The sequence below is a fragment of the Fusarium musae genome, chromosome 6 (genome assembly GCF_019915245.1).
Source record: "Fusarium musae strain F31 chromosome 6, whole genome shotgun sequence".
Lineage (NCBI taxonomy): Eukaryota > Fungi > Ascomycota > Sordariomycetes > Hypocreales > Nectriaceae > Fusarium > Fusarium musae.
In genome coordinates this window covers 2,633,337-2,655,815 of record NC_058392.1, presented here as the reverse complement: position 1 = coordinate 2,655,815, position 22,479 = coordinate 2,633,337, and the positions used below count along the sequence as shown (strand labels likewise).

At 47.9% G+C, this 22,479-nt stretch overlaps 7 protein-coding genes across 7 annotated transcripts; 2 read left to right on the top strand and 5 right to left on the bottom strand.

Moving 5' to 3' along the window:
* Positions 1–162: 162 nt before the first annotated feature.
* On the bottom strand, positions 163–919 carry J7337_008672 (uncharacterized protein; the record flags this gene model as incomplete). Its single annotated transcript, XM_044826284.1, has 4 exons — positions 163–327; positions 386–569; positions 645–696; positions 787–919. The coding sequence occupies 4 exons, from the start codon at positions 917–919 to the stop codon at positions 163–165; spliced, it is 534 nt and encodes a 177-aa protein (XP_044679201.1).
* A 4,130-nt stretch (positions 920–5,049) lies between these two features.
* Positions 5,050–6,426, bottom strand: J7337_008671 (uncharacterized protein; the record flags this gene model as incomplete). Its single annotated transcript, XM_044826283.1, has 1 exon — positions 5,050–6,426. One exon carries the CDS (start codon positions 6,424–6,426, stop codon positions 5,050–5,052), a length of 1,377 nt encoding a protein of 458 aa, XP_044679200.1.
* A 2,557-nt stretch (positions 6,427–8,983) lies between these two features.
* Positions 8,984–10,231, top strand: J7337_008670 (uncharacterized protein; the record flags this gene model as incomplete). Its single annotated transcript, XM_044826282.1, has 2 exons — positions 8,984–9,019; positions 9,419–10,231. 2 exons carry the CDS (start codon positions 8,984–8,986, stop codon positions 10,229–10,231), a joined length of 849 nt encoding a protein of 282 aa, XP_044679199.1.
* Positions 10,232–11,473: 1,242 nt separating this feature from the next.
* On the top strand, positions 11,474–12,898 carry J7337_008669 (uncharacterized protein; the record flags this gene model as incomplete). The annotated part of the gene is made up of 1 exon (XM_044826281.1): positions 11,474–12,898. One exon carries the CDS (start codon positions 11,474–11,476, stop codon positions 12,896–12,898), a length of 1,425 nt encoding a protein of 474 aa, XP_044679198.1.
* A 292-nt stretch (positions 12,899–13,190) lies between these two features.
* On the bottom strand, positions 13,191–14,390 carry J7337_008668 (uncharacterized protein; the record flags this gene model as incomplete). Its single annotated transcript, XM_044826280.1, has 2 exons — positions 13,191–14,009; positions 14,061–14,390. The coding sequence occupies 2 exons, from the start codon at positions 14,388–14,390 to the stop codon at positions 13,191–13,193; spliced, it is 1,149 nt and encodes a 382-aa protein (XP_044679197.1).
* Positions 14,391–16,201: 1,811 nt separating this feature from the next.
* J7337_008667 (uncharacterized protein) lies at positions 16,202–17,090 on the bottom strand (the record flags this gene model as incomplete). The annotated part of the gene is made up of 2 exons (XM_044826279.1): positions 16,202–16,955; positions 17,008–17,090. 2 exons carry the CDS (start codon positions 17,088–17,090, stop codon positions 16,202–16,204), a joined length of 837 nt encoding a protein of 278 aa, XP_044679196.1.
* A 4,213-nt stretch (positions 17,091–21,303) lies between these two features.
* Positions 21,304–22,241, bottom strand: J7337_008666 (uncharacterized protein; the record flags this gene model as incomplete). The annotated part of the gene is made up of 2 exons (XM_044826278.1): positions 21,304–22,150; positions 22,204–22,241. 2 exons carry the CDS (start codon positions 22,239–22,241, stop codon positions 21,304–21,306), a joined length of 885 nt encoding a protein of 294 aa, XP_044679195.1.
* Between the last annotated feature and the right edge of the window lie 238 nt (positions 22,242–22,479).

The following is a 22,479-nucleotide window of genomic DNA, read 5'->3' as shown; positions in this document are numbered from 1 at the left end:
ATAGAGGTGTACACCAAGCGACGCTTCCAGCAGTCGCAAACATCATGACCAGGCCGAGAATATCTAGACGCAATATCCCGAGCGCCGACTCGCAACGAAACCAGCGAAACGAACAAGAATTATAGGAACTATTGAGACAGATACCGGGGTGCGATGGAGTCATTACTCGTCTTGCTTCTTGTTCTTCTTCTTCTTGCCACCACCGGCAGGACCGCCCAATGTTGTGCTTGTGGGCTGGGCCTGAAGGTGAACAACAAGTCGGGTCCATGACTCTTCCTTGTCCCACTCGAAACCAGCGAGATAGGGCTTGTCGAGCTCATCGTCGGCCTGGGTATGTCAGTCAGTAAGTGTTCGTGGGGAAGGTGTCTCAGAGGTCCAAACATACCCGCTTCTTATATGCCTTGTGGATAGCGTCTAGTGCATCCTTGATTGTTACACCCTTGAGGTTTCGTGCTGTTACCTCCTTTCCTAGTGGGAAGTGAAGGTCGATTCTCTTGACGGGCGGTTTTGACAGGTGAAGCTTAAGGATAGCAGGGTCTTCTACTGTATTGGGGCTGGTGTTGATCTTCCTATACGAATGGGTCAGTCAGTGACTGTTTCTTGATGTCATGCATGTGTAAGTCGAAATGCGGGGTTGAACTCACCATCCAGTCTTCTGAGTCTCGGGTGCGAGCTCGAGTTCAGTGCCCTCGGCCTCTAAAGAAAATGGTTAGAGAGAGTGCTCAACGATGCCCTCGTGACCTATCCGATGTCGGAAGGAGGAAGGGTAGTGATATCTAAGCTTACCAAGGTCATTGATGTTGTAAACGCCAGGTGCTGCTGCTGAGCTTTGTCGCCGCGTCTTCTTGTCATCCTTGGCGGGAGGTGAGCTTGAGAGGCCCTGGACGGCTGAATCGACCTTGGAAAGAGGTTCTGTCATGTTGAGTTGTTGTTATGTGGTTGATCGAGAAGATCTGATTTGATAGCTGATTCTGCTAGAAAAGGAGAGTAAAGTTAGTGATGATGTTGCAGAAAAGAGGTATCGGAGGGAGGAATGATGGTGTGTATGAGAGTGGAGAGGAAGTACGAACCTTTTGCGTAAAAAGCAGAAGATTGTAAGTGAGATTGGATTGGATTGCTGTTGTGCTGTGGTGAGGAGGGAGGAGAAGGGGAAGGGCCAGATGGAGGGGAAGTGGTTGTTACTTATTGCATTCACAAACGCACTTGCCATTCGGCGTCGTCCATGTCCGATGTTCGCATTGGGGCATGCAAATCCTCAGTCATCCAAGGCTTCACTTACTCAATCGCATGCATTACTCTACTGTACTGTACCGTCCCCTAGGGAGTTACTGAGCTGTCGTCAGACTGGGCGGGGTAACTGCCCACCTCACACCTCACCCGGAAGGGAAGGGAAGGACGAGACCTAGGGGGGTATGGGTATGATTGTGGTAGCATAGCAGTCTGTGCCTGCGCCTGCGCCTCGCTCCGTTCCTCGAACCAAATCAATTCAATGCTACTCTAGTCGATGTACAGTTACAAGTGCCTACGGATGCATTCAAGTTATTGTGGACTCCATCATTACACAATGTTGCGTTGCGTTGCGCTGCGTTGTGTTGTGCTCTGATAAACGTTGTTGGACAATCGCGTGACTTTGGCCTGACGGAAGGCGTGACGCCCCTGGCTCCAAGCTCAGCAGACCAGACCTGGGGCCGCAACGGGCTTAGCTCAGGCGCGATGCAAACCCACTGACGCAGGGAACCCGCTCTACGTACCGGTCTGGTACCCGCTTGAAGACCATCTCGGGTTAGCGCAGCGCACCAGAATCCGGGGAAAGCTTGTCCTGAGACCCACTGCGATCGGTCGTTGTGGGTTGTGGCGCGTGTGCAAATGGGCCTGGCCGATCGAGTGATTGAGTGAGTGAGTGGACACAGAGCAGTTGACGCTCGCGGAAGGCCTCGGTAGAATCATGAGGTCAATCCAATCATCAATGTCGATGCGGTGAGAGAATTGGGAAATGAAAGGTGAAGGAAGATACAAAAACAGATCTCGAGAGGGGTACATACCAACAAGATTGGCACTTTGGTTCGATTCAGCCATGGATGCCATCCATTCCCTTGTCCGCTTGTCATGAGCTATGACGAGGGATCGCCAGTTACGTTTCTGCCCCTCACAGGCTCATTCATCCCGTGGCCCCCGGAGACTTCGGCTCGCGGATGCTGTGCGGTGCTGCGCTTTGTTTTGGCGCCTGTTGGCTTCAACTTACAGCTCACCTGACTATCGATATGTCCCAGACATGACTGCACTACTGCGTCTGGACATGCATCGGCAGCATCCTAAGGTCGTACTGTAGCTACTGTAAGGAGTAAGAGGCACCTTTGTCGTAAAGACGACGTCGATGGAGACTCTTCTGCAATCAATCATCATCTCCCGTTCCCCTCCCTCAGCAACGCCCGCGTGAAACCTTGTGGCATCAAACTGAGGGGAAGTGCTTGGTCGATTGGCTAGTTGAGTTGCTGCTAGCTCGCACCTTGATGCGCCGAGTCAATCGAGACGCCTTTGGCATCAGATGGGTGTCAATCAATCAGTAAGGTTTACAGGAATCCTCTCGTCGAGATCGGCTTGGGCTAGGGTCTTGGTTATGCTGCCGCTGATCGTACCAGCGTCATGCTGCTGAGACCAGGTTGGGACTGCCGTGATGGCGCGCGATACGTCTGACTTCTCACGGGCAGAGAGCGCGTGCCCGGTTCCTTGTGACATGTCCCTTGTACCTGAATTCATGTAAATGTACCTTGCTCTTTTCGTGACGCTGCCGCAAGGAGACGACTCCCACATAAAGAGGGCATCTCTGCATCTCGGCCACCCCTCCACTCCTGGGGATCACTTGTCCATACAACTTCATCCAGCCTCAGTATAGAGTGCTAAATCCTTCTACTCTCTTTGTTCTTTGTATCTTTTGCTTTTGTTTCTATAGCTTCACCTTCATCATTGTCTTCCTCTTTCTCCTCGTGTCTTACATGGCCATCGTCAACATCCGATAGTGGGGTCGGCAACAGGCGACATCAAGTGGAGACGTTTGGATGGATCCCGTTAATCCCTGGCTTTCCCGTCTTTCTCACTCACTCACTCAGTGCCCAGCTGGAGTTTTGGCTAGAGCGTGAATTATCAGCTCACTCAAGCGAGCATGCCACCTTTTTAACGAACTCGACCGCCGAGAGGCGAGAGGCGAGCGCCGAAACGCAGTCCAAGAACGACGACTTGAACAGTAAAACTGGATGATTCGCATGCTACTGAACCGATTGATCACGAGAATTTCTTTTCTGACTCACTTTTCTACTTCGCCCATCCGGAATCTCTCCTCCCAAACTTGCAGTGAACGCAATACGAAGCGATAATAAGCTCGATGCGCAATGACTTCATTCCCAGTACCAGAAGAGGCTCCACGTGATGCGATCCCATGATAATCCGCCGAAGCTTCAATTCGCACGCACTCTCGGCACGGTCCAACGATAAGCAAGAAATCAATCAGTGAACCAAGCTCAGATCAGGTCGACACCGACTTTCTTTCAGCTTCAGCAACGTCAGATCATTTTACCCGTAACCCCAGGAATAGACATAGTCAGCCGCATACGCAGCAAGGAATAACTGCCACGCAATCCACCATCCCGTGTATTTTGCCAGGATATAACCTATGGATGGATAATCGACCTGCCGGGAATGGTATGTATCAGTGTCTGTGGACGCGAAACTGACAATGCCATGCCTCTCTCCATTTAGTTCTCGTCCTGAGGCTCATCCATTCGGTTTTTTGTGGCCCGATTCACATCATCCGCCGTCTTTCAGTTAGCATAGTCCGATTAAATATTAGTCCCTGGCCTCTATCGCCATCCCGCCAGACACCGCCTCGAGCGACAGTAACAAGCATAATCATGCGGCCAAGCTATCCGTGAAGAACCTCGCAATCGGCATTCCAACCCGTTCAAGTGAATACATATTCCATTGCAGCTGAACCGCCATTTCCGATCATTATGTGACGACTACGTATCTACAATGACGCCTGTTCCGTATACGAATACAGAGTTGTGGAGGATGACGGGCGGAGTTGGCTTTAGTGCTACCCTGGAGGATAAGGGAGGAATGGTTGGATAGACTTGCTCGACGAATCACGAGGTAATTAGTCGTGTAAATGTCCACCGGAGACATTGACTAACAAAAATATCAGGACATGAAATGGATTACAAGTTGACCGAATATCGATCCTATCGCTATCGCGTTTCTAAGCCACTAAAAGTCACCAAGTTGAGGTTGGTGGGAGGGCAGAATTCACTCTGAAACCCCTCACTCAATGAACATCTTGTTACCACTGTTATGTATCTTATCGGGCAGCAACACCACGATGCCGTTGACAGTAGATCTACGTACTACTGCGAATATTCCTACCACCAATTTGAAGGCATTTCCTCAGAGCCCAACTGATGGAAACACGAGTTGAAGCATATCCTGCCATAACGCTCAAGATTCTTCTTCGTTTTCTCAACAGAAACCATGTTCTTACGGACAGGCCGCATCTGGTCTGGCCGACTCTCGCCCAACACGCTTCAGAACTCAATTACGCAATGAAAGAGAACCCACAAACAACAACGCACCGATATGTTGAAGGTGACGAGGCCACTATGATCGCCAACTCGGAAGTGCAAAGTCGGAAAGAAGGATCAACAGAAAACCGCATGAATCTTTGCCCGTGTCCTCTCATCTACGGCTTGGGTGCCCAACCAAATAACGCCAACAACCTCCAAAGCCATGTTCGTTATGGTTGGAGTGAATGTTGAGAATTCCATCAAGGCAATCCGAAGACGATGGACGGATCTGGCATTGGCAGGGGCGAGACCATTTGTCAATGACACATCTTCAAAGACAGAAAGAATATACGAGATCCTCTAAGCCTACCATTACGTGAATCTCTCAAAGATCGAATTGTTGAACCATCATTCAATGCTTAATTACGGGTATCATTTTATCTAGAATAAAAGCTCTGTCATATACTCGTCCCTTCTGGCCCTCATAACCTCCACTCTATGTCATCTGAGAATCTTCTCTTACATGGTTTATCGGGAATCCGTTTGCAATAGCAGCCCCTCCCAGCTGCTTCAGCCACGCTGAGCCATCTCCTTCCGGCACAGGTCGATGCGAAAGATTACACTCAACAAAGATTGAATCGTCCATGTACTGCCAATCCGACACTTCAATGGCGCTCTCAGAGAGGGAACCCTGAAATGGCGAGGAGCTGAGTGCTGCGCAAGTCCACGCCATCTGTTGTAAGATTTCTATCATGGTGTGGGTCCATGCCGATACTGTCAAGCGTATTGAGCCATCTTCGACCTCGACGTGCAGCAGGCGTAGTCCAGGACATAAGAACGGGTTTTCGGTACCATCCCAAATCGACATGCCGGTGAATGAGTGGCCCTCGCAGCTCGACGCCGAAGCTTCTTTGACGGCGTCTTCGATACATCCCAGGAGGAGTTCGCCGCACTTGGGCCACTGCTTCACTGTATACTCAGATATCGTGGTGTAAACGCAGTCATTTGCGGTGCCAGTAATAGCCGGCAAGGAGCCCATTTTGACGAGTTGAGGATCTCCGATGCCTTGAAGGGGTCCAAAGAGTTGACACTCAAATTTGAACTGGATGGCGTGGAATCCATCGCTAGGGGGTCGATAAGGGGGTTTCATAAGGATGTGCCAGAGAGCTGATTCCATGAGATGCATTTGCACATAGTGGGGTGAGATCAAGACCTCGCGTATCCTTGAGATAAGATGTCTCGCAGACCTTCCTGTAGTGATATAGGTATGGAGAGAAGCAGCAATTTCATTCGGTGTGCCCCTGGGTGAACGGGCTGGGTATTCTCTGTCCCAGTAACTGCATAAGAGTTGGAGAGCAACTGGCAGTTCAATGCCCCGTGCTGCCTCGGACCATGTCGCAGGACGTCGTGATATACCGGGACCGAGTTTATCGAGTAGGCATCGCGGTGCTTCTGGCCCATTGAGGATCAATATAAGTTGACAAACAGGTCCATCGAACAATTTCTTGATTTGCTCAGTCGAGTCTGGATTCGAGTCACAATAGAAAGCCCACAGTTCATCCCATAACATCAACGTGAACTCAGACAACAATCGATCCAATATCCTATCAATGTTGACGCGAAACTTTTGCTCAGGGAGATAATAATGGGTGAGGAGTTCGTTGTTCAACCCATCGGCAAGGGCAGTGGCAAAAGCAGCAACGAGAGCGCCAGCGATGAGTGGCGGTACCAAGACCTCGGCATTGCTAGGTGACTGAGCAGTTCTCGGACGTCGGCTTGGCAGCGGTGGCTTTATGATGCTCAAAATAGAAGCATCGACAATAAGATCGTGTTCGTGCGTGGTGGATAACACGGGGGGACGTGGTGGGGGCATTGTCTTGTTGCAGTCATGTCAAATGGGATGGATGTCAAAGTCAAGATCAAGGAAGCATTTTTTAACTCAAAATTTACGGTTAAACCGCAAGAGTCTCATGTTGAAGATTCCATGGCAGAGGGAGTAAGGTATTCGTTCTTGGGACATGGTAGATATCTTCTGGGCGGAGCTGAGGCAAGTTTTTGATGGTCAAGAGCGACGATGCGTTGCGTGGCATTGCGTGGCCCCATGAGTAATTGGATTAGTCGGCTCTTACGCCGCCACCCAAAAGACCAAAGCAAAAGATCTCGAAGAAGGGAGAGACTTGTTTGAAGACGGAGAATATTTTTTAAATTAATCCGTCGAGTGATAATCCTCTTACGAATATGAATCCTCCTTTAAAATGATTGACGAAGCTCCTTTTTCTGTTCGTATTCCGTACAAAGTCTCGTCGCTTGGACTCAAAATGAGCGTCGAGGCCGCGTAATGGTTCTGTATGGGGCCATCAGATCCCCCTCATCCCCCTCAAGTGATGGGCAATTAATTTGCACAAAAATCGCGCTTTTCTTTATCTCTGATTGACTTGAAAAGGAGCCGAGTGACGAGGTCCTAGTAAGAATGAATGTGGAGGAGGAAGTGGAAGTTGTTCTCTCTGCCTTTTAAACATTGTCGCTTAATGTGGCAGTGCATCAACCTTGCACGTCCACTATATTAAAGCCGCCGATGGGACATAGCTTATTCAACGGTTAATGACATGATACTAACACTATAATACAAGGAGTGTAGTGATTTCCCATTTATTTTAAGCTTGTACATAGGCTTAACAATTACGATAGACTCATCTGCCCTTGCTGAGATACAGTCCACTTTTATCTTTGCCGAAACCGCCCATAGTGCCCCTGAAGCATTTCTTTGTAGGGACATGCACACACTATGTTAATCTATGCTTCTGTTCAGTGTTTGAAACGTCAGTGTAATGGGCTTCTGGCCCAAGGTAGTGACTGTCATGTTTATTTAAACCTTTTTCTTAAATCATAATGTTCGTTAAGATGCGGATCAAGTGTTCAGAAAGGGTTGTCACACGATCTATGAGTGTTAATTCTTACTCAAACTGCAGGTTCTTCAAAGTTGCTACTTACACTACTCACTTAAGAATCTCTCAGTTAGGAGTCTCCGAGAGACGCGGTCCGTGGAAAAAGTCTATAGAGAGTTTAGAGGGTGGCCTGTTCAGTGGACGGGAGAATTACACAAGGAGCGTCAGATGACTTGGCTTTGGAAACACCACTTATACAACAGAATCAACAAAGCCACTCAACCATCAATTGGCTAAATTTCTATAGAGTAGAGGGATGTATAGGGTATCGGAGAGCCGAATGGCTTTGATAACTATAGGTCGAGATGGTAGCACCTCTTCAACTACGACCAGATCACGCATCTGACGGTGACCTGATCATTTGGCTTGGTCAGAAGATCCTCAGCAACATTCGTACTAATGATAGGCCCTGTATCAGTGATTTCTCTCATAATAGTCCAGATATATCTATTGGTATGCTTTAATTACCACTACTAGAGTCTTCCGGGTTGCCTGGTGCCTACACGGGCCTCATCTATGATTCGCGACAGCTCATGTAATTCGCCAAAAAGAATCTGTCTCATGTAAGTCCGATGCTACCGTTAGTCTAATAAACTAGAGATGGTACTGACGTGGAGAAGCACTCTAGAGTGTTCGGCAGTCGCAGGCTGACGCGGACTAAGTCCACTATCAACTGGACTTGATTTGCGACCATCGCCCCTTTCGCAAATCGCCTTGTGACGGAGGAATTTTGGATCCTCATTGCGGCGATAGCTATCACCGTCCAAGAAGGAGTTGTGTTAAACAACTGGTATTCGTTTCTTCCGTTCAGATATCTGGCATCGGCAAGCCTGAACAAGAACAGCACAATGACTACTTGGTAAGTCAAGTTTCAAGTGCTCCATGGATTCTTGGTATCCTCATCTGTCTTATATTTATTTACTCATATTTGCTACTTTACTTTTGATTTTATGACCTCCGGGTTTTCTTTCATTATTTTTTAGAATGGCAGAGATGACCTTGAAGCGAAATCGTCTTGATGAGTGCTCCCCTGAGAGCAAGACGATTTTCCACTTATACGCGAGATATGAGTTTTATTTGAGAGAAACTTTTCCTTCGTATTTTGGATTACATGGCATATATCAATATGTGCTGTGTATTACCGAATCGATTCAATAGTATTGAGCATTCGATTATGTCCTGTGATTTGTTCACGGACATCCACATCGTGGCCATCCGTTATTTGCGGACAAGCTCGAACTGATCAAGTTTAAGTGAGATATCTGAAGCACTACTCGAGAGGAAAAAAGCTAAAAAGAACGAATGCTGTAATGAATATTCTGTGCTTTGTTGATATATCTATACGAGTCTTCTGGATCCTTGTTTGCGACCAGCAACTGTTGCTCCGATTGAAGTTGGGTTCTCGGCCGCCTTAGAGCTTCTCAGAGCAGCAGGCTTTCCGGCCAACCTTGGAGACATTCGACAGCCCTAAACTCCTTCTGAATCATGGCCACGGGTATTGGAGAGGTCTGGTTTGATTTTGTGAGTGAAACAGTGACAGTTGACTCATACAGATTTGCTATGCGTCAATACTCATGAGTGTTGTTGGTTAACACTTCTATTGATGGCATTCAGGACAGGCGCAAAGATGACAATGATTCACTTACTGTTTGGTGGATGTCTCAATGTTCGTAAAAGGTCAAGAATATCAAGATGTGGGTTGGGGGCTTTTCATCTAGGGGCTACTTCTATTGACACTGCAGTGCCAGTGTGATTCACCTTTACGATCACTGTATCTTTTTCTACCTCCGAAACAGGTACTTAAACTTTACTTACCCTTCATAATATTTCATTCCTGCACGAGAGCCTATATCTCGACCGTCGGTCAGTTTTCTTGCTTTTCATCCTTTCCTAGGCACCTTTGTCAGTAACTAACCTTAGTCCAGTCTCGTGATACAACAGCTCCTGGAGCTCCGAGAAGATTTCAAGATGGCAGAGGCCATGCTTGCTCAGCAAGTTTCTGTCATGTTCGCTGAGCACGCTGAGCTTCGAAAAACCGACGCGGCACAAAAGAAAGAGATAGAGAACCTCGAAGCTCAACGCGACTTCTACGCCGGTGAAGCAGAAATGCTCAGAGACCTTCGGCTTCTCTACGAAGCCAAGCTTGAACAAAAGGATTCTGAGATTTTGGGCCTGCATGTCCTCCTCGACAAAGTGAGGGTCGATGCCGATATCTGTAGGGACGATCTGAGCGAGTTGCGCAAGCAGCTCAAGGACCTGCAAGCCAAGTATGAGACAAGCCAGAAACAACTTTGCGCTGGCGAGGTAAAGTTTACCCGTCGCAGTTTTCAAGTCTCCAATCTTATTTGCGCCCTGCGTCGGAAAATTTCTACCAATCGCGTCTCCCTCGTAGCTCTTCGCGCTGCGTACAAGGTCATTCCAAGCTTGGAGCAGAAAGCTCGGTGCATGAGGATTCTTTCTATGGCGAGGAAACTTCCACACAGGACTGGTATTGAGAAGGAGATGAAGGAGTGCCTCGAGGACGCTGGTCTCTTGGTTTCGTTTGACAAGAATGGTATCATGGTGCTGACACGATCTGTGCCGGTTGTCAAAATACCCACTGATGGTTATAAAGAGTTTGAGGAAAGCATCACGATCGTCGAGAAAGATGCTGCAATGATGGACGACAAGGCTTCCGATCTGAATACCCAACAGAATACCCAGAAAGATGAAGACGTTCAGGTGTCTGTTTAAACGTCGGCAAACTATACTACACTACTATCCTGTGCTTGCTACGATGGGTTTGGGAGTATTTGGACATCAGCACAACCAGCTTCTGCTTACAATACTCAATCATTTGAGTTGAGGAATGGGATTTTTCATCACAAATGAGCCATGCTTGTTCGTTTGGAACGTGATTGGGGTTCACCTGTACCAAGTTGCTACACAAAACACTGAGTTCTGGTTGGTGTGGCTTTGTTAGCATATTGCTTAACTATACTCTCAATTAACTAGTCGCTCAAACTATACAAGTCAAGAGTGAATGTGTTATGTTCAGGCAATCTCAAGTTCCTCATGATCTACTCTTTTCTCACTAGTCATTGCTGGAATACATGTCGATAATAGACTTGTTATGTGATAATATAAATATCCCTGATGGTGTCCTACATCTTACTGTATGTAATAACGTCGAGGTGTCCTTGGAGCGTAACTCGCGCTCTAAACTTGAATAAATATGCTGCTCTTAGTCCTTTTTCCAAATTTCACGACTAGTCTCTGCACTGTTTGACGCACATCTGCCATCCTAGTGAGCCTTGTTTACATGAACCAACTACATACAGCTTCCTGTCATCAAGTGATAGACAAACACAATATACAATATCCTCAAACAGTAGGCAGCCGGTTTTAATTCCGAAACTTTCCCCACATTTAACTATGTCATAGGTGGGAGATGTTTCTGGAGTTGACTTATCTCGAGTCTCCTTACTTTTGCTGTTGCTATCCGACGCTTTCTCCGTTTACCCCAGCAACCCTGGAAGTTCAGTCTCTAAATGCAAGCCAACGCGATTACCAAATTCTCCCTCTAGAGCCATAGGCTTTTCCAAATGGAGTTATTTATTTCAGAGGTCTCCCTGAGCCTGTTGGCACAAATGTCTACGCTGTTCGGTAAGGCACTGCTAGGCATTGAGAGTGGATAAGAACGCGAGTATCTTCTCCTACCTCTCGGGTGCATACAGGTGGTATTATCGGCACCATGCATGAGCCGTTCTGAATTTGGGCTTGATTCTGCGTCTGAATGAGTATCTTAAGTAATTCGTCTGTGATTATCCGATAAGTCTATTGTGGGTGGTAAGTGCAAGGACGCAGAAGGCATCCTGCTTCCCCATTTATACTCATCTGGCATCTTCTTCTTTTTTATATCGTATCTTAGGCCAGAAATCTCACCCTCATCATTGAGATACTGTTTAAAATTCATCAATATCTTCTCAAATCAAGATGGTCGAGTCTTCATATACCACCACCCCGCAACTCTCTCGGTTCGAGAATCTCCCCCCAGAACTGACAAACACGATTATCGACCTACTACCCCCAGACTCTCTTGCCTCTATTCGCGTCTGCTGGCCTCTTCTCCATAGGGTAATTCTGTCTCGTCAGTTCAAAACAATCCGTGTTACATTCGCTGAAAGGGATATCGAGAGACTGCAAGCGGTTTCGTCGACTTATCCTTACTATGTCCAAGAACTTGTCTTTACCACGGCCCAAAGTCGTGACACGCACAGCGACAGATGCAGGCAAGTCTCTACAGGCGGCAAATACCAGAAATACATCCAAGACTATCGACGCAGGTTCTTGGCTTGTTTCGATTCTCTGCCCAACCTGCACACTTTTACGTCTGAGCTGGGTCCTATCAGTGGAACTGCCACGAAAGAACATATTGAGGGGCTTGTGTATGCCATATTCCCTGCTCTATGCCGCTCTTCGTCTCGAATTACAACTCTTAGATGCCAAGACCCCTTGAACTATATGCGTTGGTTCTTGTCCAAGGTCAGGGCAACTCGGGGCCCTCCTGAAGGGATGATCAAGGCTATTCCAAGAATATGCACCGGGGACATTTGTACTTGCTGGCAAAGCAGTCCCCAGCTTTCAAGGCTGAGCTCGTGTACCGTCCCGTCGTCTGGCAGGGAGACCGTTTGGATATATCCCAGGATCCCCTGGGAGTGGAGGACTGCCTTGCGAGGACTCACGACCCTTGATCTGCAGAATGACACGGCTGGCGGTAGCTGGAATTGCTTTGAACAACTCGGTGATAGACTTGTTTACTTCCTTGAGGGAGCTGTCAACCTGCAAGAGTTGTCAGTCAGATGGAGACGGACTGATCAAATTGGATCTGCCGGCCGTCCTCTTATTCACTCCGGTTGGCAGTTGGAGCATATTTTCCGCGGAAGATGGAAAAGTCTCAAAACCATCAAGCTCACCTTCATCCAATTCACATTCTCCGCCAACCCTTTCAAGACCTTCATTCGACGCCATTCATCAACTCTACGACACATCATGCTTCACAACTGTCGCAGCGACCCAGAAGTTATTCGCATTATCAGGTTTGCTGCTTCGTGCCCTGATGTATATCTTCATCGGTTCGCTGTCTTTCCAGCGCATGAGAGCCACCCAACGGTTGAACTCCTGGATGAGTCATATCCAGATAGGGAGCAAGTGGTTGTCGAGAAACCTCGCATTGTTCCAGAGAGTGCGGTACTCAGTTTCATCAACAGCAAGGACCCTCAGCACCTCGATCCGTTTGCAGCGTGGAAACCCCTCGAGTACGAGTATTGGGGAACTGTCGAGCAGAAGGCTGAGTTGACTTCAATAAAATGGCCTCAGAATAACGGGATGGCCGTAAAGTGCAAGCAGTGCAGTGACTAGTCTGGGAATAGCTTATAGTCCATGTGGCAGAGTTCATATCGAGATCGCTTGGAGTCACTCGGAGTCGCCAGTTACATGGACAGGAAAAGAAGGAGATATGAGTCACTTGAACTGATGTTCATAGTTTCAGTAAAGCAAAGCAACACATTTTGATTTAAATAACATATTACGCTATTGGCGTAACTCCAGCCGCATCCAACGCCAATTTCTAATCGGTATTTCATGGCCGTTTGGCCTGACATTTATCCAAGTCAATAGGAACGCAGTGCCTCGTGAATATCGTGCCAGGCCGTTACTGGCCCTGTGCAACTCCGGCGCTAGCAGCACTCTCTCCAACCTTGAGTTCCTCCTCGGGTACACCAACACCGACACTGGCTACACTAGCAATACTCTGTGTCGTCATGCCTCGCTCCCGCTCACCGCCTGGTCTAATGGGCAATCCCTCTCGAGGGCCTGCTATGCTGGCCCCTCGGGCAGGGGTAACGCTCACGCTGGCACTGGTGCTTGCGCTTCCACTTCTAGGGCGGCCTGCATCACTGGCTCTTCGTTGGCGGACCTGTCTCTCTAATTCTCTAATCTTTCGCTTGAGAGCATCGTTCTCTTTCTTGGCAGTCTCAAGTTCGTTTCTGTAATATGCTGTCTCTTCGTAACGCATGGTGGCAGGCATTAACCCGGGGCTTAACTGCTCGCTCACACTTCCAGGGGTTGCACCAACTGAGCTCGGTGGGATCGACGTAGGTGGGGGGATTCTCTGATGCTGGAAATAGTTGGACGGATCCAGGCTGCTGTGCTGCGGTCCGGGAGAATTTGTCAGGCTCCTTCGAGAGGCGGTACTATCCTGCCGTGAGAGAGGGGTAGCCTGGGATGGACGGGGGGCATGGATTCGTGCTTCGTAGGACGATGACAACTGTTGATTCCCAAAGCTCTGCGATGTGGTCGATGATGTTCGATGATGTCGAGCCGTGGGAATTGAGAAACCTGCGCCCGAGAGGAGAGACTGCTCGGGCACATCGTGAGTTGAGTTGCCGGCAGAGGTAGAGGAGGTGTTGGAAACGACGGAGGCGTTCTGGGCAGCTCGGAGGAGTGAAAGCTCGCGGGTCAAACGGTTGACCTAAAGATATTAGATAAAGCTACCAAATCGAGGTTGACATCTTGTACTCACCACGGCCTCTTGCTCTTTTTCAAGCTGGAGGTGAAGCTCGGCGGCGGTCAACGGACGAGGATGTCTTATCGGTCCAGGTCCCGGACCAACACCAGGCTCAGCTACAACATTTGATGGAGCATTATAAGTCGGATGCGAAGCATTTAACACTGGTGATGGAAGAGAAGGCGAATGCGACGGGTTCACCGTGTTCTGGTTGGAAGGGAGGATGTTGAGAGATGGCGAAGCTGGGGCTGGCGAAGTAGCCATCTGTGTTGAAGACTGGCGCCGAGAGGCCGCAAGAGTATGTGGAGAGGGGGGGACTGAGTTTAGATCCGGCATGCCGGTCATGAGGTACGTATTTGTTATGGAAAGTTGACCGTTTTCTAAGTAAGCCTGGTGGAAAGGTAAAAGTAACGCGTAGTTGTATGTTGAGGTGAAGCTCTGGCGCGTTGTGCATGACTGTCACCGTCACCGACGGGGCGAGCGGGGTCCAGCGGGCCGGTCACTAGCATGGACCCATTTGCACCGGTGTGGTGGACGCTAAAACGCTGAATGCCCTGGAAGTAAGTCCCTGAAAGATTCCGACTGGCTCCAGTGCGATGGTGGCGGGGTCTTAAACTGTGGTACAGGTAACTAAAGAGTGTTTGGTGAATGGATGTTGCCTACCCTGAAGCAAATAATAACACCTTCATTTCAAGCTCCGTCGCTTAGTTTTCTAAAACTCACGGCAGTAGTTAGCTTGGCTACTGAACCAGCTTCGTTGGATCAAACAATTTCCCATCGTGTTGTTGGTGAGTTAGGGAAACACTGTTGTCAAATCACCCTTCAGTGAGGCTAGCAGCATTATTGCAAGACGCTCGAAGCTTGAAGTAACGACCTTCGATGAGCAATTGAACCATGAATTAACTAACAGACGCAGTGAAATGAGCGATTAGGGAATGTCTAAAATGATAGATGATTATAAAACTCCCAGTGATTCTTATCAATATTTGTCACCATTAACCTACATCACCGTAAGCATGATAAACTCCAAAAACTCCCAACACAAGAAGGTGGGGGGGGGAGCTTCAAATCATCAACAAGCTCTGACAGCTTCACACCTACGGAGAACAACTTATCAGCAGCATCTCACTGTTCCTGAATCAAAACCACAAAAGGCCCGTATATCGACCCTCTTTCTGTAAATCATTGGCTCGCATCGTTACTCCATCAAAACACCATCTCGATCACCCTCCTGCCCATGATGTAATCCCCCTATGACGGCATAGAATCCCACCTTCGACGTCAACTTGCAATCATTGCTTTCCACTTCTCGTACTTAACCTCTCGCCCTTCCTCATCTGAGACCATTCCACATTCAAACAAACTCTTCAACAATAACTCAATCCCGAACCTCTTTCACGTACCAAAAATCACAGCAATCATGCCTGAGGGACGTCAATCACCAGCTCCTGAGCAGCAGAGCGGCCGCCAGCAGCAAGATCCTCCTGCCTCTGGTCACGGAATCAACAAGACTGATGACAAGGACCCCAAGAGCCAGCTTGAGGCAAGAAAACCTCCAATTTCAATTTTGAACATGATGCTAACTATCTGCAGAACCTCTCATCGAACCCCAAGGGTATCACCGACGATATTGTGGATGAGAAATTCTCCAAGACCGAGAAGAAATAGTCAGTTATGCTAAAAGAAAAACCCCGATGAGGCAGTTTTAACATGGGAACAGAACAAATGATACCACGATGGTTATGAATTGATGGGCAAGGGAATGCATAGAACTAATAAACCACGACTGAAATAGTCGCTTCATTTGCAACACTGCCCGCATCTTAACTGTGACATGTCTGTAAATTTATGTATTTCATTTATAACCGAAGTACGAATCAGCCTGCAACAACATATTTCATTATATGCCAAGAGATAGTCATTTTCATATGCTACGATTCCCTAACTGTTGGCTTTTATTTGGTTTGCAGGACCTATAATCACGATTGAGTGTGTTGGCAGAATTCATCTCGAATTTATTGATTGTGACATGCATAAAAGTCGTAACAATTCGTTAACTAGCAGGCTACAACAAGCCGTTACATGAATGTTCCCTCAGAGCTCAAGAAATACCCCATTGCTTCCTCATTACTTCACGTCTCCCCAATTTCGATAGCTTAGTGCTTCTCACCACTCTCAGGAGCGCTCACATTGGGAACGTTGTCGGCAGAGGCGGCAGGAACTGATGTTCCAAGACTGCCCTGACCAGCCTCGGGAGCGGCGGTACCGGAGGTCTTCTCCTTGCCGAAGACCTTCTCGAGACCAGCAGCCTTGTATGCGCTTCCACCGTGCTCCTCCTTCTTGAGATCAGCAAGGCGACGGGCCTCGGCGTGCACCTCTTGAACTTGTCGGCTGCCCTCGGTGTAGAACTCGGCGATCTTCTTGCCGGTGGGTGTGTTGGAGGCCTTCTCAAAGTAAGAGCTGAGGCCGAGCCAGAGGCTGTTGGCGCGCTGGGTGATACCATAGCTCTCATCGGTGGCCTTGGCTCGGTCGGTAGCGTGGTACTTCTGGTCGAGACCCTGGAGGGTAGAGAAGAAGCGGTTGGAGACGTTGTGAGCGGCATCGAGGTCGAGGGCACGCTGGATTGCGGCGTCGCCTACGACATAACCGTGGGCAAGGTACTCAGCCAGAATGCGGGCACGGGGCTTCTCCTCTTGGGTGATCTCATCGGAGTCGCGGTCAGCGTTCTTGGTGGCTTGGTGGACATCGTCTTCGCCATCAGCGCCAGCGCTGGTGACCTCAAGATGGTTAGGACCGAGTTGGGTGTTGTTGAGGAGAAGAGCAGTCTTCTTGGCAGTCTCCTTCTCGAAGATAACCTCAGCGGACTTGGTCTCGCCTTCTTGGGTGACCTTGAGATCAGCGATCTTACCACTGGAGGACGTTAGCTGTGAAGCACGAAAGGTGAAGGCGAGAAAGAGCTTACCAGAAGCTGAAGAAGTCCTTAATCTCGCTGTCGCTAGTGGACGAAGCGATGTTCTTGACGTTGATAGTAGAGATGGCAGACATGATGAATGTGTGGTTGTGCGTGTTTGTGGTTTGGTGTGGTTAGTGAGGGGTATCAAGCTTGTTGTGTTGAAGGTTGAAGGTAGTAAAGGGCAAGCAAGTGTTTTTAAAGACAGGGTAAATAAAAAGCAGGAATGACGACACCGTGATAGATCGTGACGAGGCAACGAGGCAGTAGCAGTGTGTTAGCAGGAGCTTGTGTGGAGGCGGCTCCCTCTTTACCATTCCCATTCCCTCGAGCTCATACGCTTAACTCACTGCGGGGCACAGAGCGACGTCATCGACGGGTGCCATGTGTGATGGCGTGATGTACTTGATGAGAACTACATGACCTCACACACAGTATAGGTGATGCCACAAGTATCTTCTAGCACCATCATGAATTGTTGAGATTGATCTCTTGGAGAACAGACTACAAGAGGGCTGTCAATGGTTGCCCTTGCGTCGTCTCCTGTGGCGAGGTGATGAGACACTTCTCAGACCAAATCAAGTTGCAGAAGAATGATTTGCTTTCCGTCTTTCACATGTGAGGGACCCTTTCTTTTTCTTTTTCTTTTCTTGATATGATCGTCTTTGCATATGATCATCGAGGCTTATTTCGTTCGTTACCCTCTCAACATTATGCTCATAAGCCACACAAACAACACCACGAGATTTACTGTCTACGCGTCTTGATACGCGTCATGGAAAACTATGTATCACAAGGTGGCCTTCATTCTGAGGCGTTTTCCTCTGTTCCTGCTTCTGGAACTTGCAACTGTGTCATTCGGAGACGCTTCATATGTTGGGTTTAGCATCATTAATCTGGGCGCTAATACTCTCTCTGTACAGTAGTTCCCGTTCGGTGGGTTAGGTACCGTGAGTTGCTAATTTAATCTCCCCTTGGCGTATCAAAATGCTTAAGACAACTGACGTGTGATAAGATTGGATATTCATGGATGAATACACGGATACATACTTGTAGTATTTATCGACTCATCATACTCAATTAAAGTCAACTTACACCATTGAATTCAATTGCCTTTGCCAAATCATCTGCTCTTCAACACCGCCTTTGCTAGATTTTAACGCCAACTCATCCGTCTCCATCCCATCGCATCAACCCCTGTTCATCAAGCGCTGATGGATTTTTCCAATGCGACTTCAATTTCCGTCCTCATCAATTTGCAACAATCCTCGTTTGCGAACCTCGACTTAGTGGTTCGTTCGCAGGGAAAAAGCTCACGCTATTATCATGCCATGACATCTATTCCACTATGCCCAGCATTGCGTCGCATCATATATACCAACAACCTCATTATCACGCGACAACACCTCCTGTGATGCCTCGCCACTCTCTTTTAAACGCTTCCTCATATGGCAAAGTTGCTCCTTCAGCCCACTCTCCCGCTTCGTTAGACAAGCGTTGGGGGTCACACGCCAACTTGGCGATCGCTTCCATTGACAAGGGTCGTCATCATCCTTGCTCAGACGAAAAGGCAGACTCATTCCCATCTTCTCAAGTGAGCAGAACGAAGGGGCAGTCTCACAGAACCAGGAGAAACTCAATGTTCCCGTGGCGCTCACTAAACAGCCAACGTTGCAGCCAATGTTGGAGTCATATTCGTATATCTCACTGCATTAAAGTATTGATTACGGGCTTTTCATGGCGCCCCTCTCGTATTTAAACGGGATCCTTCACGGGCTTCCAGGCGGTCAAAGCGGTTCTCGCCTCCCCCAGACCGCATTGATTGAAATTTGCAACCCTAGCCCAGTCACTATCAACTTCTAACCTTGAAAGGAGCACACTATAGGCAATTGTTTCGCGCCAAGGAAACAAACTAAAAAGAACCCATATTCCCAGTTTTGTTGGCCTCGCCCTCACCTCTCTGTTGGTGATTTCACCGCTCTCGTGCTCACCTTTTCACTCTTTCAAATATCGGCTGATTTCGCCTAGAGGAGGAGAGTAGTTTACAGATATCGTTTAAAAGTTTTTGATTTCGCAGGTTGGGGAAAGTAAAGGTACTTCAATTCTTGGAGTCTCTTTAGCAACTGAGCGCTAACAAAGAGACCAGAAACCTGCCATGCCTCTCGTTCCCAGCTCCGCACCGCTGCCCAGCAGCATGACCACCATTGCTTACTTGCGCGAGCAAGAAATCCTCAACATCGTTTACATCGGCCTGCTTGTCATCGAAGTTCTTATGGTTTTGGGCGTCATCACTATGGCTCTTGTCAAGCGAGTTAAAGTCAACCACCAACTCAAAACGATACGATCAGCAACCACTTCGGCAAAATACGCCCCCTACCACTTTGCGCATGCCGACACGGAAAAGACAATGTTATGACGATCCGAAAGATGACTAGAAAAGATACCAAGAAGAACGATAACCTCAGATTGGCGCTTCACCACTACCGCGCACGATTACTACGATCATTGCATTTTATTCCTTTGTTCACCAACATCAACACAACGTTACGCACTTTTTATTCCAGCATGACAAAGAGGAGAGGAGGCTGTTCATTATCTCGCATGGTTTCAAGGCGTAATGCGTTTGTTCACTTGCAGCGGAAGATATGATTTACGACTATATATACCCAGACTTTCTAGCTAATGCCATTTACGTTTTACGTTGCCTTTTTATCACCAAAACTGAAATATTGTAAAGCTGATGCTAACATCATCTTCTAAACTTGGAACCTCACTAGCTGCAGTGTTGCACTCATGGATCACGAAACAACCGTCATCATGGCTCGCCTAACATTTTTGGCGACTGACCTAAAAGTCGGTGCCCTCACTGCAAGTTCTACCCCAGGCATGGCGAGAAAAAGGTATGTGAAGTCTTTGAGTTCCTGATGGGAGAAGACGAAATCGAAGCCTTTCTCGGAGGCTCAGAATGGAATTGGTGTGTGTACCATCTAAATCGACAAGGGTTTCTCCCCAGCCGCGCCGCCCTCGGGGATGCTATGCGCGCTCGATTAATTCAGGAGCAACGCTGCGTACGCCTTTGTTGCGCCGGACCGAAGTTAACCATCTATGTGCATTGCGAAGAGTGTCGTGAGATGTTGCTCTGCAAAGGCGTTCCCATCGCGGTTGCGAACAGAAAGATTTAAGAGCTTACACATTATGATCCTTTTCCAGATTACGATGACGACTCTTTCGCAGCAAGAGTTGCTAGAGGCGAGGCGAGTATCTACGAAGCGTATTGGAACTGGGATTGCTCGTTGGCAAAGTTTGTGCATCCCAACCGTAAGTGTTTCAAAGGAAATATCAGTCCCGAGGAGATGGTCTGATGCATGCTTATGTCCAAGCCAAGACACAGCTATTACTCATAGTTTTTTTTACGGGCTGATCCCATGGATGTTTCAGGCTTAGATGAGTCGTGGAGTTTTGAGGTGAAAGCTCGATCATTCAATTCAGGGGTATGAATTCATCCGCCAGTATTCTGGACCATTCGTACACTTCTAGAAGGTGTCATGTCCGAGGCATTCTGCCAGAGAGAAAAGAGAGACACTGCCCGTTTATAAAGTCCTTGCTATTGTTTCGCTCACTATAGACACAGTCATTGAGTTGCTAATCTCATTTCGTGTTCTAACCATACACATCCACCTACTTGAAGTAGCTTTTCGATGAATCTCCCGCTATTTGATGTTGAATGCTTTGAGTGAACCTTCGGATATAATGCGATTTCCATTGCACTAGCTGTATACTACAGCCCTTCTCTTTGTATCGAGTTTTACCGTCGCTGTATAATCCCAACAGAACTGTCTGAGAGGAGGTTTTGATAGAAGTAGGGAGCTGATATTTCCTGAATGGCGTTAATTACTCTTGTATATGATGACGAGCTCTATTCCTGGTGTGTTGTTTTCCAATTGTCTAGTTCTATTAACGATATTCAGGGGTTGTATTTTTCAAGCGCCACGTCGTCTATCTTCATATGGATTAATAGCAGCAGCATATGCATTAATGTTTGAAGTCGTTAAACATCAATTTTTAAGCCTTTTGTGAAACAAACAAGAAGTGATGGGCCCATTAGTTGAATATTGGCACTGTTCTTCATCCTAAGTTGCGACCTATGCATTCGCATGCACAATTCTAAGCCCAGTGTCCTTCCTATAAACTCAAGGAATAGTACCACTAGGTTTACTAAGTAGCCGTAAGTATGAGTACAGGCTTGCTTATGTGGTTTGGCCAGTATGGAAACCCGTCAAGTTTTCCTGCGGGAAAGAATTGCCGTGTTCACCACACATTCTGCAGAGGATCCCATAAACTTGGGAAAAGCTGGTCGAGGTAAGAAGACTCCGCCATTGCAAAGCTAGAAAAGTCCAAAACCTCTTCAGCACTCGAGTCTTCAGGCGGAGTCATGGCACGTAGCTTCTCAACAACATCCGCATGTTGGGCCAAACATATGTCACCCAAATCCCAAGCATTCTTCTCTTTGTGTTCACGAAGAGACGACAATAAGTCCGAGGCTATCTTTAATGAGCTGCTCTGAACCAATCCGGCTGTTGAGTTTTCTGTCTCCAGCGCGCATCGGAGAAGGAAGCTAACGGTTGTCGAAAATGCAAAAGCGCTGCTTGGCAACCAGCAATCAGCCAAATGTTCAGGCTGCAATTCCTGAGTCAAGATGAGAATGTCCTCTGCAGTTCTCCGGGCTTGCATATAACGGTTCAGTAGGCGGCTATCCTCTGTATCACGCACTCGCTTCTCAGCTTCAAGTTCGATTCTCTGCAATAAGAGTCTGACTGTCAGATATGACAGCCGAAGGTTGGCAGCACCAGGAATTGTTAGGTTGTTTCCACGAATGACGACCCGTCGGATCTCGTCACTTAGAGTCTCTATCCAATTATTCAGAGCTAACTCTAGATGTGTCGTATCTGTGGATTCATCTGAAAGGCTGAATTGATGGACATGTCTCAGGTGTAAGTCCAGAACCTCGGTCAAGCCAACAAGGGCAATATACACTGAAGCATTGAGAACCTGCTCTGAAGAATTTCCCTCTCCACAAAGGTGTTCGACGAGAGGCTGGGGCACATCGTTTAGAGTCGGAGAGATAAGCGGCGGGGTTCCATGTGAAAGACTCAGCCTATCTACACCTTAGAGCTGCTAAAGGGGGGTTTGCGCATGGCATTTACGTACCATTTATCGTGGATCAACAGAGCCCACCATATCTTCATTCTTAGGTTCTTCTCAGACTGCGGTATTTCCCAGGATATTGGACTATGGTTGAGACCCAGTGAATGTGCCATAGAGACGGAAGACGCCAACAAGACGCCATTTCCTATCAGGGCAGTGACTTCGCGACCACCGATATTCAGAATCAAGGCTTCTATGGTGGATATTCCAGGAGATCTATGTATCTGGGAATAAGCTGCCTCAGTCGCAAGATTCCATATGAAGCGCCCGTCGGGACGT